At 46.4% G+C, this 16,110-nt stretch overlaps 1 protein-coding gene across 4 annotated transcripts in view; it reads left to right on the top strand.

The window, feature by feature from the left end:
* Positions 1–15,601, top strand: part of RIC8A (RIC8 guanine nucleotide exchange factor A) — a 46,496-nt gene extending 30,895 nt beyond the window's left edge. For 3 of the 4 annotated variants that reach the window (XM_053279140.1, XM_053279150.1, XM_053279169.1), the window contains 3 exons: positions 800–945; positions 2,054–2,190; positions 14,265–15,601. In XM_053279140.1, the coding sequence (XP_053135115.1) occupies positions 800–945; positions 2,054–2,190; positions 14,265–14,400 (419 nt within the window). In that variant the 3' untranslated portion in view covers positions 14,401–15,601. The remainder of the gene's footprint in view (positions 1–799; positions 946–2,053; positions 2,191–14,264) is intronic. The other variant, XM_053279161.1, reaches the window with a different exon arrangement.
* The last annotated feature ends 509 nt before the right edge of the window (positions 15,602–16,110 follow it).

The following is a 16,110-nucleotide window of genomic DNA, read 5'->3' as shown; positions in this document are numbered from 1 at the left end:
TGTGTTTAACACATTTATATACCGCCCATTATCAAAGTCTCTAGGTGGTTTACAACTATAACAAAGCCAAACAAATTAACACATTTAAAACATAAATAAAATTTGTATTTGGGGTTCATTGCTTGGGTAAATAGTGAATGGAACAAGTGTAAATAAGGCACACCAAACATTCACTAGGGATGCTTCTAAAAGAGAAAGATCCTAGATGGGAAAAGGAGGGAAACACAAGCCCAGGCACTGATAGTGATGTCATGCTCTCATACTCTGTCTAGTTCTAGCAAAGGGCCTCCCTCCCCTCACAACAGTTATAGCTAGGAACTAGGACAGTGAGGGTGGATTCTAAAGTTTCTTCTTCCAGGACTAGGATGGGAATCTTTCCCTCCTGATACATGCATGAGCTTTCGGTATCAACACAATCATTCCCATGTGACATTTCACACACATCTTCTAGTGTGAGTATTAATATTTGCCTGAGGAAAAAGTATTGTGAGAAATGGCCTGTAGAAGTGGAGAAGAACCTAATTCTTCTGGAATTAACATGGCAGATATGTAAGGAGGACACTGCTTTTCCATACGATGGTTTCTGTAAATTTATTCTGTGTTGGATGAAATGAGGGCTCAAGAACGAATACTGCCTGCATGTGTCTCACTGACTGAAAGGTTTTCAGGAAACATCTTCCTTGCAAGTTAGTCTGATAAGCCCTGCTTCCACTGCAATTCAGCTGCTTTCCTTGGGTGGCATGGGAGATATCATGCAGCAGGAGAACGTGACCATTTCCCTTTTTATTTGGCCCGACAGTGTCACGGTTTGTGAAGTACACAGGATATGGGAATGCTGCTGGGCTCCTGGCAGCACGAGGCCTCATGGCTGGTGGTCGGACGGAAGGAGAATACTCTGAGGACGAAGACACTGATACAGAGGAATACAAAGAAGCAAAACCCAAGTAGGGACCCATTTGTTTGCATCGCTTCCCTAAGTGCTCTGTGTTCCTCCTCTCCTTTTAGCACAAGTTTCTTTCTGTGCTTGCTTATTTTCTTCCCATGTTCATCCCATTACTCATTTTCTCCTCTCAACTTGGTAAACCCTTCATTTTTTTTTTGCATCCTTTACTATTACTCGTGAACCACTTTTTAATGAAGAAGTTCTCAAAGTGGTTTAATGCTTCAGTTTCCTGCTTTCTTGTCTAACAGCCTCACTCACTGCCTGCTAGCTTGTCTTCACTGTTGCAACTGGGAACGTGATGTCTGTTCATACCAGTAGGTTTTTTTGGTGATCTGCTACAGAGAATTTTACAAAGGAGTGGCACCTTGTTCCATTGCTTAGTACTCCATTGATGGGAGTGGGGGCTTAGTTATGCAAAAGCATGTATGTTATTGCGGGGTATTGATTTTCCTGTAGTTGGTCTGGACAGCACTCTCTCTTCCTGGCTTTTGTCCCACCCACTCTTCCATTATCAGGCATCCCCACCCTGCGGTTGGGCTCTCTCTCCCTCTCCTATTCATCAACCTGGACTTGCAGGCTTTTCCTCCCTTTAAATAAATGCTATATTTGTGCAGTTGCACCCATAAACATCCCGAAAATCTGGTGCCATGTGCAGAAAAAGAAACATGGGAGAAGGGAGAAACGAACCTTGAGATGGGATTGTGAAGTTTTTTCATAATTCACCCATAGTCACTTCTATTAGTTTCAGGATTAATGGGGACATTTCTGAGGGCTTCTGTGTTTCTATCTATCTATCTATCTATCTATCTATCTATCTATCTATCTATCTATCTATCTATCTATCTATCTCCAATCAGGAGAATTTGGCATACATATATAAGTAGGAGAATCGCCATTTTTCCTATCAGATCCTCTGTGCTGTTTTCAATATTTCAGTTGTGAGGAAGTTGTAGACAGAACACTGTGGTCTAATGCGAAGAATGTTGGCTACATCCCTGGTGATGCCAACAGTCAAGCTTATTCTCCCATGATTTCTGAGGTTACAGTCTCTGCCTTCTTTTAAGTGAACATGCTTCTGCTGCCTTTATCACTTTCTTTCTGTTTTTTGGGGGGGCTTATCCATTCAGCATTAACCCTATAACTGGTCGTGTGGAGGAAAAACTTCCCAACCCAATGGAGGGGATGACTGATGAGCAGAAGGAGGTTGAAGCAATGAAACTGGTGAACATGTTTGACAAACTGTCCAGGTACTACATGAGAGATTATGGGGAAGTGGATTGGGGGAATGTGCTTAAAACAGTTGTGATTGAAAGGTCTGGAATTCCAGAATTAATGTGGATAGAACAACTAGATTTTTCCCAATGAGCTATTATTTTTGTAATCACTGAGTAGGAATATAATAGAACAAGGTTTTTGAAAGAGTCTAAAGCGTGAGGTACATCATGGCACACATATCATGATATTATGCATGGCATGCATATAGCAGGCATATCATGGCACGCTTGATGGCATCACTCCTTTTGTTTGTTGTTTATGTTCTGCTTTTCTGCTCCATCATCAGGGCAGCTAATACCACCAAAGCAATAGGACAGTTTTTCCAAGGAAAATATGCCAACAAAACAGTAACAACAGATTTACAAAAGGCCGTGGGGGCTTATTTGGATTTCCATCATTTGGTGATGTTCTCTCACGAACATCAAAAAATGGATGTTGAAATCTATTACATGGAGGAAATGAGTCCAGACACAGAAATATGGGTAAAATGGGCTTGGGCAATGTCCTGGCTGACTTTATTAAAATTTTCATAACAATCAAATTATGTCAAGGTGGCTGATGTGTTGAAAGGAATCTGGGGAGCATAATTTGTGTAATCCAAACAATATTGTGGATGCTGTCCCTACCCAACCATGTGACCAAATGTACTTCTGGGAAGGGTGAGAGTGGGGCCAGAGGTAATGCCGTGTTATGAAAACAAGCAAGTCCGGTCCCTTGGCTGCCCCTCCCTCCTCTTAGCCTAGGCCATGATTGTGAACTGATTATGCCAAGCTATTAAGCTAAAGCAGGCACTCACTAATTAATTTTTAAAAACCATCTAAAGTCTGATCAACAGTTCACTCTCTGACTTAAACCCCGTCTGTTTTCCAGCTTGCACCACCACAGTCAGGCATGCCTGACTCGCCACTCAGACTGCCCACTAAGAGCGCCAGTGGTGCCCTCCTCCAAGCCCCCAATGTAGGCTTTGCCACCCACAGACAACAACCCAATGTCATCTGATCCAAAATATTTGTGCTGGACAGCACGGAAATCCTGATCTCTGTAGGGATCCATGGTCACTCACAACTGGGTCTTCTGCACCTGCACAGAAAGCCATGGAGGAATGCTTGGCTTTGTTTAGGCGCATGCTGGCCCTTTAAGGCATAGTGATATCGGAGCCTTCAAAGGGTACCTATAGTACCAGCAGTAGCGCACCTCTCTCTTCAGTTCCTTCCTGTCTGCTGCTTGCGCTGCCTCGGGAGGATCTACTCCAGTTTCTCTCAGTTCTTTAAGAGATTGGAGATTGTTCTTTCTGATTGGTTTTTGGTTTGTCTTGGACTGTTTCTGACTTGGTTTTTCGACTCGGACGGTTTCTGAACTTGGCTTTGCTACCCCCTCTGCTTTGGCTTTTCTTGCTGATTTGTGGACTGACCTCAGACTGCTTTCTGGCTACACTATGTCTACTCCTAAAAGTTTCACGCACTGCTCAACTTTTAAGGGCACCATGCCCTCCTCTGATGGGCGTTTGGATTGCCTAATTTGTTTGGGGAATTCTCATAACACCAGTGTTTGTGCAGCATGTCTTTCTTTCAAAAAGAAAACACAACTGAGTACTGAATTGCGATTAAAGGCATCCCTGTATGAGAACATACTCTGACTGAGGACGCTGAGACCAAGCCCGCCTTCACCACTTGGCAGGTCGGTGCCCTCGGCGTCTATCTCAGCGCCCGTGCCCTTGATGTCCATGCCTTCGACATCAACTGCCTCTTTCAAGAAACGGTTGGAAAGAGGGCAGGAAAAGCATAGGCATAGGCACAATTGTGCTCATTCTGCATCCTTGGAGCCCCACGAGAAGAAGGAGTAACATAGCTGCACAAGGTCTTTGGGCAAGGCAAAGCTGGCGACGGTGATGTCTGCCTCAGCGTCTGGATTGGCGCCGAAGGACTTGACCTCAGTACCGGCGAAGACACCTTCACCGTCATCGGCACAGCCTCAGACATCTTGCTCTCCATGTCCGGCTTCAACATCATCGACATCAAGACCCTCCACCACAGTGACCTTGTCGTCAGTTGGATCTTGGCGCCGGAGTGTTCGGTGTCGGATACCTCGGTGTCGGAGGATCCACTCTCAACTCAAGGGCGCTCGACACCGAGGATGCTGATTATACAAGTTGTTTCAGCACCAGTTCTTGTACTTGACATTGTCAGCATTGATACCGCTGCTGGCACAACTTCAGCTTTCATCTCATCACCTCTCACCAATTCATATGGCATTGTCGTCACCAATAGTTATTTCCCACATGACTACACCAGCGCAGTCGCCAGAGACCCCAGCAACACCCTCTTTAGAGTCTCCAGCACTCCAAGTTCTAAAGCTACAGGAACTCGAGAGTCTGTTGTATTCTGCAAACTCAACCCTCTCAGGATCTACTTTTCAAGGGTTTACCCTTTTGCAAGGCTTGGATGTGGAAGACCCTGATTCTCCCAGGCCAGTTCCCACAGGTATCCTGCCCTTTGCAACACCACAATGCTCATTGGCATTACCCTTTAGGGAACAGCTACATTTTTCGACTTTGTGTACCTGCTGTGACCCTCTGTATTACTATGGCTTCCCAGGGGCTTTTGACTCGCTTCACCTTAGGCTCAGGGAACATTTTCATCCTTGTTCTCTTTATAGCTCTCCAGCCCTTCCTTATGACTTTGAAGAATATAAACTTTGGGAAACTATGTGGCATAGAGGGGTTCTACCAGATCTACTGCATGCTCCTCCTGTGGATCAGTTTAATGTGCTGGCCATTCCACCGGTTACCTCTAGGCCTTATATGCCAATGCCAAGGGCTCCGCCACCTACGCCAGTACAACCGGTCTTGCTGGCTCCTGAACATCCATGTGTACCTGCTTGGCCGATATCTTCTCCTCCACCTGTACTTCCTGACCTGGTGCTTCTGCTGTTGGTCTCAGAGCAGCCATCTACACAGTTGCTTCCCACGCCTGCTGATCCTCTGCCCCTGGATCCAGATTTGGATGACGAATCTTCATATAGCTCTGACCCGGAGTTGTATCTGACACATATATGAAGTACATGTGGGAACTTCACCTGATAACATAGGCAATAGGCCTTCCGACTGCCCATCGGAGGAGACTAAATCCTACCTTGCCCAGATCCGAGAGTTGACTGAGGCCTTAGGCCTAGAAACTCCACCACTGGAAGTTACAGTAATTAATCCGGTGTATAGTTACTTGTCAGCTTCCTCTGTGACACATCCCACGGCTCTCACAATGTTGTCCTTTTTAGTGGCAGCTGCTATGACCACCTGTTCTGTGCCAGTGACTGCCATGTTGCCATGCAAAAAACTGGAGAACTTATACTGTATTCAGAGAGTTTCCTGTCCCTTCCTGTTTAAGCACCCAGCACCAAACTCACTCATGGTTGACTGTGTGCTCCATTCAAATGTAAAGACTTGGCCCCAGTGGATAAGGAAGGTTGGGAGATGGACTCAATAGCTCTCAACGGTTCTACTCCTCGGGCTGCCTCTCCCTCAAAGTGGCTAACTATCTGGCCTGTATGGCCAAATTCCAGCAGTCCTTATGGGACAACATGAAGGAGGAAGCAGCCTCCTTTCCTGAGCTGTTCAAGGGAAAATTTCTAGCTAGCCTTTTGAAGCCGGCAGGCCTCACGCGGCAACAGCTGAGTACAGCTAAACACCTTACTGAAACTGAATCAAAGATGTTGGCTGGGTCTATTGCTCTGTGCCGCCATGCCTAGCTCTGCTGTACATCATTGGAACCAGGGATGAAAGACAAGATAGAAAATCTCCCCTTTTGATGGGGAAGGATTGTTTTCTAGTGATACGGATGATACCATGGAGAGTTTGAAGAAGTCACGTTTTACAGCAAAGACTTTCGCACAATCGCAACCATCGTCTTCCTACCACCAAAGGTATCGGCCTTCCTTTAAGCAAAGATTCCAGCCTCGCCCTTCCCAAGGAAGAGGCTCTTACCGAGGTGGTTCTAGGCAGTACTCCAGGCACCCTTACCACCAGCGTCAGAAAAGTCTGCAGAAAGCAAAGGCCTGAGAGCAGCTGAAGCAGTCCTTTTAATGCTTTGGTCCTAGAAGTGCCTCTACCTCTCTCTTCAGCTGAATCCACCTTGCCCCTTACCTATCTGCTTGGTGTCATTTAACAGACACCTGGGTGTTATGCATAGTGCATGGCGGCAATGCCATTGAATTTGATTCCCTTCCCACCCACGCGGGCATAAAATATGCCCACACAACTCCTATCCTTGAAGAGGAAGTGGATTTGCTGCTTCAGAAGGATGCCATAGAACCAGTTCCATCTTCATCCATGCACACTGGGTTCTATTCAAGATAATTCCAGGTCCCTTTGCATGATAGTGGCCTCCGCCCCCTCCTGGACTTAAAAGAACTGAACAAATTTGTTCAACGCTCTAAATGTTGTATGATTTCTCTTCAAACGATTTTGCTGCTCCTATGGGAGGAGTGTTTGCATCTTTGGACCTCAAGGATGCTTATTTTCACATATCTATATGCCCTAGACACTGCCAATTCTTGCGCTTCTGTTTAGGCACCCAGGCCTATCAGTCTAAGGTACTCCCTTTTAGGCTCTGTACCCCTCCCCCCTAGGGTCTTTACAAAGTGTATGGCAGCTGTCGTTGCTTACCTGTGTGTTCAGAGTGTATCAGTCTTCCCCTGCCTGGATGACTGGCTTTTTACAAGGTTGACTTTGCAGTTCAACTTGCAACTTACTCTCTCTCTTCTGGCTGACCTAGGGATCACTGTCAATCTGAAAAAATTGATCTCGACACACACACCCCACAAAGGACTCTCCAGTACATTGGGGTGGTCCTGGATGTGGCCAAAAAACATGCGTACTTTCCTGCAGAACACATACAGGCCATTTCCACCATGGTGGTTGCCTTCCAATCTGCCCCCAGGCAACCAGTTCATTCCATCCAATGCTTGTTGGGCCTGATGGCTTCTTGTACAACAACAGTGGAAAATGCACATCTCAGGATGAGTAGGTTACAATTCTGGCTGCTGTCTATCTGCCGGCTGACTCTGGACAGCCAAAACAAGTGGTTAGTTGTCCCAATATATATCCTGCAGGACATACTGTGGTGGTCTCAGCCAGACTCCCTGACACAAGGGACGCCTTTTCTATTGTTAAAACAAATGGTTTTGGTTACTACCGATGCTTCCATGCATGGCTGTGGGGCCCTAAACTCACAAGGTCATAAGAACAGGGTATCAGCTGTTGGGCATCAGCATGCTGGACATCTGCAAGGCTGCTACCTCATCCTCGGATCTGCCCTTTGTCCAACACTATGCCGTGAGGCATGATTTGCTTCAGAGGCCAATTTTGATCAGGCGGTTTTAAAGAAAGTACTGTAACAGCTAGCACCCACCTCCTTTTTTACACGGGAGCTAGCCACTCACGCAGTTGTGAGTGACCAGGGATCCCTACAGAGATAAAAAGGTTGCTTACCTGTAACTTACGATCTCTGTGAGGGTCCATGGTCACTCACAACACCCGCCCGGCCATCCCCTCTGCTTTTGATATATACTGTTTACGTTGCTGTGATGCTTGCTGTCTTCTCCTCCTCCTCCTCTGGACGATGTTAGTTTTCTTTGCAGCAACAGCCCTTTCAGGAACCGAAGAGGGAGGCTCTCTACTATAGGCACCCTTTGAAGGCTCCGATATCACCACACATTAAAGGGCCAGCGTGCACCTAATCAGAGCTAAAAATTCTCCTGTGGTTTTCTGTACAGGTGCAAAAGACCCAGCTGTGAGTGACCATGGATCCTCACAAAGATCATAAGTTATATTTTACATTCCCAAATAGCCCGCATCAGTTCAACATACATCTGGATCGTGGATAATTGTGCTCACAGGTAAGCAACCTGTTTTTCCTTCTTAAAAATTATCTTTCTTCTGGATCAATTGAGGGCACTCAAGTTGTGTGCCCCTGGTCACTGCTGTTGAGGCAGGAGTTCCATGAAGCCAATGCAGGTCTTGGGGCAATCTTGTTCAGGTCCCTGGCCATGTGCGACAAAAGTTCAAGACTGGGTATAAAGGCAAGATTGTTCTCTCCAGGGTGCAGTAGCAGCAGGCCAGGTAGTGTCTGCCAGGAAACCAAGGCTTCCAGCACAGGCAGCAGATCCATCTACCGCATTGCAACTTGGCACACCCAGTAAATGTCTGCTCCCAGGCAGAAACAGAGGTGGGGGTCTTTGCAGTGCTGTGATGTGCTTAATGGGGTGCCGTAATCCACAATCCATATGTATGTTGAACTGATGCAGGCTATTTGGGAATGTAAAATATAAACAGACATAAAAACTAGAGGCATTGAGGCTGAAAAGAAAAAACTGATGAACTGCAGAACCAGTCTGAAAAGGAAAGAAACAAAAGTTAAAACAAGTGTGTTCAGTGTGAACTACCTAAAAAATGGAGACCATGAATGCCCATGCCTCTAATCTCAGTTTTCCAAAAATCATGGTGAAGCAGCCCTGCACGAAAAGATGCCGCCAAGTGTTGGTTAGCAGCCCAGAGGCCAGGCATGAGGCCAAGGCCCAGAAAGGCAGCCCAAACCCTAGGGAGCAGCACCGTACAAGCCTTTATACCAGCGAACGCATCCTACCTCACTGTGCCCCCAACAAATGACTACCTGCGAAAACAGCATAAAGGTAAAGCGTGCCGTCAAGTTGGTGTCGACTCCTGGAGACCACAGAGCCCTGTGGTTGTCTTTGGTAGAATACAGGAGGAGTTTACCATTGGCCTCTCCCACGCACTTTGAGATGATGCCTTTCAGCATTTTCCTATATCGCTGCTGGATTCAAACCGGCAACCTCTGACTTGCTAGTCATTTCCCTGCTGAGCCATTAGGTAAACAGCATGCAGCCCACAAATGGGGATCCTGCATGACAAACAGCCCCAACCACCATTGGGCCCCATCAACTAGGCTCAGTTGGACCACTTGGAGGAGACTCCTCAGCGGTCAGGGAACACAGGTTTGCTATGGCAAACATGTTGCAAACAATGCCCAGGCTAGGTCCCGACCGCTGCGCAGGGCCTATGGGGAATCCAACAACCGTTATGATCGAATAACTGGAGCGTGTTCAGGTTTCAAGCGGCTGCACCATCTGCTCCACTGTTTATTTGTTTGTTTGTTTATTTATTTTATAGTCTGCCTAATATAGAAATCTCTAGGCAGTGTACAGAATTAAAACATAATATAAAATACTAGTATTTTTAAGCCCGTTATGATAACGGGCGCTAGCTTTCTATCCCGTCTTTTCTGTCTCTCTCTCTCTCTCTCTCTTTCTGTCTCTTTTTTTCCCCCTTGTCCCCTCTCTCTCCCTATTTTTTTTTTGTTGTTGTTGTCTCTGTTTTTGTTCTTCTCCCTTATTTTGCTTTTACTTTTTGGGGGTGTGTGTGTGTGGATGAATAACGGCCAAAATGGCCCATGAGAAGGTCGCCGCCCCCGCCTATCGCCCTCCCGTGCACCCAGCTGCTGGAGCCCACCTTACCCGCTCCAGCCCGAAGGAGAAGAGAGGAACTCGGGAACAGAGCTACTCTCTGTGTTAAGCTGCTGCCCATACTGTCGCAATGGACGCAATAGGCGTCCTTTGCGTACATAGCGGCAGTTTGAGCAGTGACTTAGCACAGAGAGGAGCTCTGCTCGTGAGCTCCTCTCTTTTCCCTCGGGCTGGAGCGGGTAAGGTGGTCTTCGGCAGCTGGGTGGGCGGGAGGGCAATAGGCGGGGGCGGCGACCTTCTCATGGGCCATTTTGGCCCTTAATCTTTTTTGGGGGGGAGCGAGGAAGGTGATTTTGGGCAGCTGGGAGGGCGGGTGAGCAGGCGGCGGCAGCGGCTGTGAGCGGGCGGGGGCCTCGTTGGCGGCTTCGCTGCCACCTCGCCCAGCTTCATTTTGGGCAGCTGGGAGGGCGGGTGAGCAGCTGGGGGCAGCGGCTGTGAGTGGGCGGGGGCCTCGTTGGCGGCTTCACCGCCACCTCGCCCAGCTTCCCTGTCCCCCGTCTCGGTCTTCCCCCACCGCCATTGCCCTCGCCTTTTTCAGGGCGGCCGCTTCTGGTTGCCTCGGCCTCCTATCGCCGTGCTGCAGCTCATAGCCGAGGCGGCGGCTCTGCCGCCGCCTCGGCCAGTTTCCCCCGCCGCCACACACCGGCTAATGGCCGTCCGTGGCTGTGGGACACTGGTATCTGCGGTCCTGTCTCCCTTGGGCTCTTCTGGGCCTGCGCTTCGCGCAGGCCCAGAACAGCCCAGGGAGGCAGGGACGCAGATCCCCAACGTTCCAAAGCCATGGCCACTCACTTAGCCTTTTATTATATAGGATAAAACATCTAAAATTCATAAAAAGATAAAAGATAATAGATTAAAACACATTCAAATTTAAAAATCCCACATGGATTTTCCTGCATGGATCCCTCTATCCCACATGGATGTTCCCTCCTCACTGTCCCTTGCTGGATCTCGCCGCCATGATACTTCAGAGTTGAGAGACTCAGACACCCCTTCAGGAGCACCAACAGGAAAGGCAGGACGGGCTGCATTATACATGGCTGCCATGCCCGTGCCTCAAAGTGCTTCTTTTTTGCATCGATTTCAAACCTGACTCTGAAGGAAAATGGGTCCAGAAGTGGAGGAGCACCAAATACTAAATGCAGGATGGCCCACAGTGCCGGTGACGGACATCTGCACCCCATTTTAATGTACCACCCTAGCCAACCACTGATTGGTCCAGGGCAGATTCGAGGGGCCTTGAACCTCCGCTGGAACCTCCAGTAGGATGGAGAAGGGTGAGAGCTGACCAGCATCGTACTTACCCCCCGCAACTTCTGAGGGACCCAAACTGGGGCAAGCCTCATGGAGACCAACAACTCAGCCTATTATGCCAATACTGAACATGCTTGGCATGAATGTATGCGAGCAAAGCAACAGTCCTGGCGGAGTAGTGTCCGAGCTTATTTCGGAATCCCAGTCCATCAAGGGAGTGGTCCAAGGAGTCCAGCGCAGCCATCACTTCCAAATTCAAGAGCAGAAAGGCCAGAGTAAAGCCCAGTGCTCACAGATGGTGTTGCAAACACTAATCAACGATTGAAGTGAAGGCCAATGGCCGCCCTGTATAACCAGTCTTCCTGCTTCTGTTCAGAGGCACACCTAGGTAATTTTGAAGCCTGGACCTAAAGGCCTTTGGAGCCCCCCCCCCCCCCGCCCCGCAAATTAAGCACCATCATGCTTGGCCAGGCGAGATTTGGGGGCCCCCAAGGGCTTTGGAGGCCCTAGACTTTGGCCCTGAAGTTCAGGGGTAAGAGCACCTCTACTTCCGTGAAGCCTTGTGTGAAGTGGGGCTTAAGGGGAGGTGTAACTTCTCAATGCAAATCTCTCTCTCTCTCTCTCTCACGCACACGTTGCATTCATTCCTGCAGAGAGTAATTCTAGAATACAAAAGCAAACCTGGATTGATTTCCACAGTTTAGCATATAACATCTTTGATCATTTTCCCACATACAATATTCTGTAGACACTAAAGTGTTAGACGACAAAGAGGCCCATGCGAGGACAGTAGATAAGAACAAGACAGTGACTGGCAGCCAACAGGAAGTTACAGGGCTGTGTGCTGAGTGACCCTACTGGATATACATGTCTAGAATGACTGAGCTATATCGCACACGCCACACATCTAGCCTCACGTTTCCCCCCACAACCACGAGAAATGTATTTTAAAAATAAAATTTTAAAAGGTCAAGGCAGAAATTCCTAGGTTTTTGAGAGAAGAGAAAGTGAGAGAGACAATCCAAGCTCAGTGTTGTGGCTTCTGGCTTAACCTATGCTGGAAAATGCACGCCTTGGATAAATTAGGAGTGACCTCTAGGAAGATAAGAAATCAGCAGAATTGGATTTTGATAAGTAAAATAGTTTAGGATTTTCCCCTTAAGCTTTTGAGAACTGTTTTTGGACTGAGATTGCAGGATAGAAATGTAAGAAATAAAACCCAAAGACCCCAGAGTCCACTTCCTGGGAGGGTTTGCCCTCATTGTATCCATTCCCCATGCATTTGAATGCTGCCACCTCCACAGAGTTCATTGTCCTTGGATGGCTGCTAGTAGGAAGTATTATTACAAGGACAGATGGCAGCTGATGCTGCCAATTTTCCTTCCCAGCTGGAATGCACTCAACAGTAGTTGTTCATACATCATTGAGAATCAGTGCAAGCGGGAGTCCAGGATCTACCTGAAGAGTTTAAAAGACCTCTTGGTGGGCAGGAAAACGGTATCAGGGAGCCTGATTAATGCAGGTGTCCTGTGTTTCTAGTGTGTATTAGACAAAGTGCTATCCTTACATTGCCACTGTTTCCCCACTGCTGCCTCACTGCCACTGACTATACCGAAGCAGAAGGCAAGAGGAGCTCCAGGACGGATTCTAGTGTTGCTCTGGCACTGCAGTTGAAAGACGCTTCTCAAAATCACACCCTTCTGCTTTAACAGGATGTCTGTCAGGAAGGGTTTCAGAAGACTGATGTTTAGTATTTGGTGCATGGCAGGGGTGCTCTTTTACTAGCGATGCAGTGAGAGTGAGGGCTGCATCACCCAGAGGAATGAGGGAAGGCAAGACCAGTGGATACAAGCTAACTTTATTAACTCATAGATTGGTTCCCATAAATGTTGTTTTCTGGGGAAGTGATTCACTACATAAATGGAAATCAGGATATATGTGCTTGAAATAGTTTCCAAATTTGGAAACTAACTTAACAACTTTGCCTTGCCTTGCATCCACTGGTTTTGCCTTCTTTTACATTCAAAATGTTGAGGCTCAGCAGATCTTGTGAAGAACTGATGGTGGATTAATAGGGTGCTAGGAGAAGATGTGAAAGCGATGGATACGTGGGGCTGCCCTTGAAGAATATCTGGAAACTGCAGCTTGTACAAAATGCGGCAGCTAGGGTTCTATCTGGAGCTGCCTGGTGTGATCACATCACACCTATTTTGTAAGAGCTGCACTGGTTACCAGTGTGTTTCCGGGTCCAATTCAAGGTGCTGGTTTTGACCTTTAAAGCCTTTAACGGTTTGGGCCCAGGATACCTGAGGGACCACCTGCTCCTAAGGGTTTCTGCCCGCTTGACGAGATCATCTGAGGGGGCTCTGCTCCGGTTGCCAACAATGAGGGAGGCTAGGTTGTCGTGCACTCGGGACAAGGCCCTCTCTGTTGCTGCCCCCAGGCTTTGGAATGCTCTCCCAGTGGCCGTTCGCTCCTTGGACTCCGTCACAGTTTTTAGAAAGCTGGTTAAATCTTGGCTTTTTATCCAGGCCTTTACATGATTGTTTTATTGCTGCTTCTGTGTGTGTTTATCCATGTATAGTTTTCTGTGTTGTATATTTTATATTTTAATATCAGACTGTTTTTATATTTTTAGCTAAACACTTTTAACTCATTTTTATTATATGTGTGTTAACTTTTGTAAACCGCCTTGGGATTGTTTTTAATGAAAGGCGGTATATAAATCTAACAATAAATAAATAAATACATAAATAAGCTGCTTCAGTCAACCTTAAAAGTGGCCGTAGCTTAGTGAGAGAACACATGCTTTGCTAGTATAAAAGTCTTATTCAGTTCCTGCCATCTCTAGTGAAAAAGATGTTAGGTTAGGTTGGGAAACATCTGCCCAAGACCCTGGAGTGCTTTCAACCATTGGTCTAGTTCTGGATAGTGCATATGTAAAGTAGATGAACAGAGCTCAAGAGCCTTAAACGTCAACCCTGTCCCCAGAAATGGTAGTGGAACAATATCTGTACTCAGGCAAAAGGCAGTCCTCAGGAGTGTTGGTGTGCATGTTCTGGATGTGGGCTTTTTATGCCATCTCATGTAATGAGGGCTATCATACTAAGAGAGTTTGTAGCAGGCAGGCAGACGCAGTACAGATCTCAAAATGGACACATTTCTTGCCTTGCTATATGACTTCCCTTGATGGTGCTTTCTTGGAAGATTTCCTCTCCCATCATAACTCTGCTGTTTCTTCCTCTTTCCATTGCAGACAGCACGTCATCCAACCAATGGGGATGGGTTCAGATGGCAACTTAACCTCTCTCAATTTAACCTCTATGGATGAAGCTGTTCATCAGATAGCTGAGGAGAGGTTATCATCTGACTCAGATTTGGAATTGGACTGAACCAAGCTTTCCTGTTCCTTAACCTATGAACCCTCCACTCTCCGCCCATAACAGGTGCAGTATCAGAAGATCAGTCCAAGAAAGGAACCTCCTTGGGTTGGATCTCCACTGCCCGGACTGGTATAATACCTGCCTCTTCCTTAGCTCTGTAAACATTCCTTTCTCAGAGAGCTCTTTACAGCTTGGTTCTGTCTTGATCTCTTTTCCGCTCAGTGTCATGGGAGTCTCACACACTTATTCATTCCCAGGACCTTCTAGCATAAATTTGGTGAAAGTTGGGAAGGAGAGAAAGGGGAGGGCTATCTCCTTATCATACCAAGAAGGTTTGTAGCACATGGAGTGTTGTGAATGCCCATGGTATGAGAAGAAAGGTAGGGGTATGTGTGTGTGTGTGTGTGTGTGTGTGTGTGTGTGTGTGTGTGTGTGTGTGCGCGCGCGCGCGCAGATGGGAAGGGATGTGTTGATACTTGTGCCAAGCATATAATGTAGCAACCATGCAGTGTGGTGGTGTCGTAAGAACATTTGGATGCTCTGGGCAAATGTGAATGTGTGTCTGCAGGAAATAGGACTGGGACAGCGAGGAATATGTAAACAAAGCTAAATTTGCTTCTTCTTTTTTAATACATGTGATAAGTAAAACTATGTGCATCTGGAGAACATACTGGTGATCAGACATATATTAGGCAGTCCTCTTTAAGGTGCATTATGGATGTATAGAAACATGCAGATAGGAAGTACATGCATTGTTGAAATATTTACATGTGGCGCAGGAGTTGGAAAACATGTATATTTGGGATATGGAGATATGTGAGAAAGTCGGTGGTGTCCTTTGCTCACAGTAACACTCACATTGATATTTGCAGATAATTTGGGGCCAGAAAGGCTCTGATCCCTATATAGTTTGACACTGTGCTGTGTTTTTCTTTTCATCATGTTTAGTTTTTTTTTTTTAATGCTCTCACTCTTTGTGCTCTTCTAAATTGCACTCTACAAATAATTTGCTTCAGTTCCCACATTTCCATAGCCCTCTGCATTCACAGGTTGCTGATGGGGTGCTTTCAATCCTCAGTCTGATTTTGGACTTTTCAGTTTAAAGAAGCACTCCCATTTTCCAGCTTGTTTCCACTGTACCACCCGTTTCTGAACGTAGCTCAAATATAAACAAAAGATTTTCACTAGAATAAAAGAAATCTTCAGATAATTGTGTGTGCATATATTTTTCTTTGGGTTATTGTGTCTGAGTAATTGGAAACAAACTGATTTTTAGGGGGTCTAAGGTGTAGTCAAAGCAAAGCCAGAATGACACTAGACACAGCAACATTATTCTCTAGCACAATGCTATGGGGTAAGCTAAAACTAGAACTGTTTCTATATAGGAAATGAAGTGAACCTCACTGAGGGAGTTATAGTTTTATATGGTTTAATCTGTAGTGATCTCATATGTGGAGAACCTTGCCTCGTGCATAGGATTGGAAGATGATCTTCCAGCCAGTTCGATCTATGATTTCTATTAACAATGGACATTATAAAATGTTGGAAACTTTGGATTGTTTCCATAAATTATCTTAACTTTGATCTGTATTGTTATGGCTGGTATTATTCTGTGGCCCATCCACATAATGCATGTTAGAGAGTGTTAGCTATAACACACTTGTCTTTAAATATATTAGCCCTGTTCAGATATTAAGTTGCATGAGTGTACATATTTTT

Source organism: Hemicordylus capensis, chromosome 1, assembly GCF_027244095.1.
Source record: "Hemicordylus capensis ecotype Gifberg chromosome 1, rHemCap1.1.pri, whole genome shotgun sequence".
Lineage (NCBI taxonomy): Eukaryota > Metazoa > Chordata > Lepidosauria > Squamata > Cordylidae > Hemicordylus > Hemicordylus capensis.
This window is presented reverse-complemented; position numbering and strand designations above follow the sequence as displayed.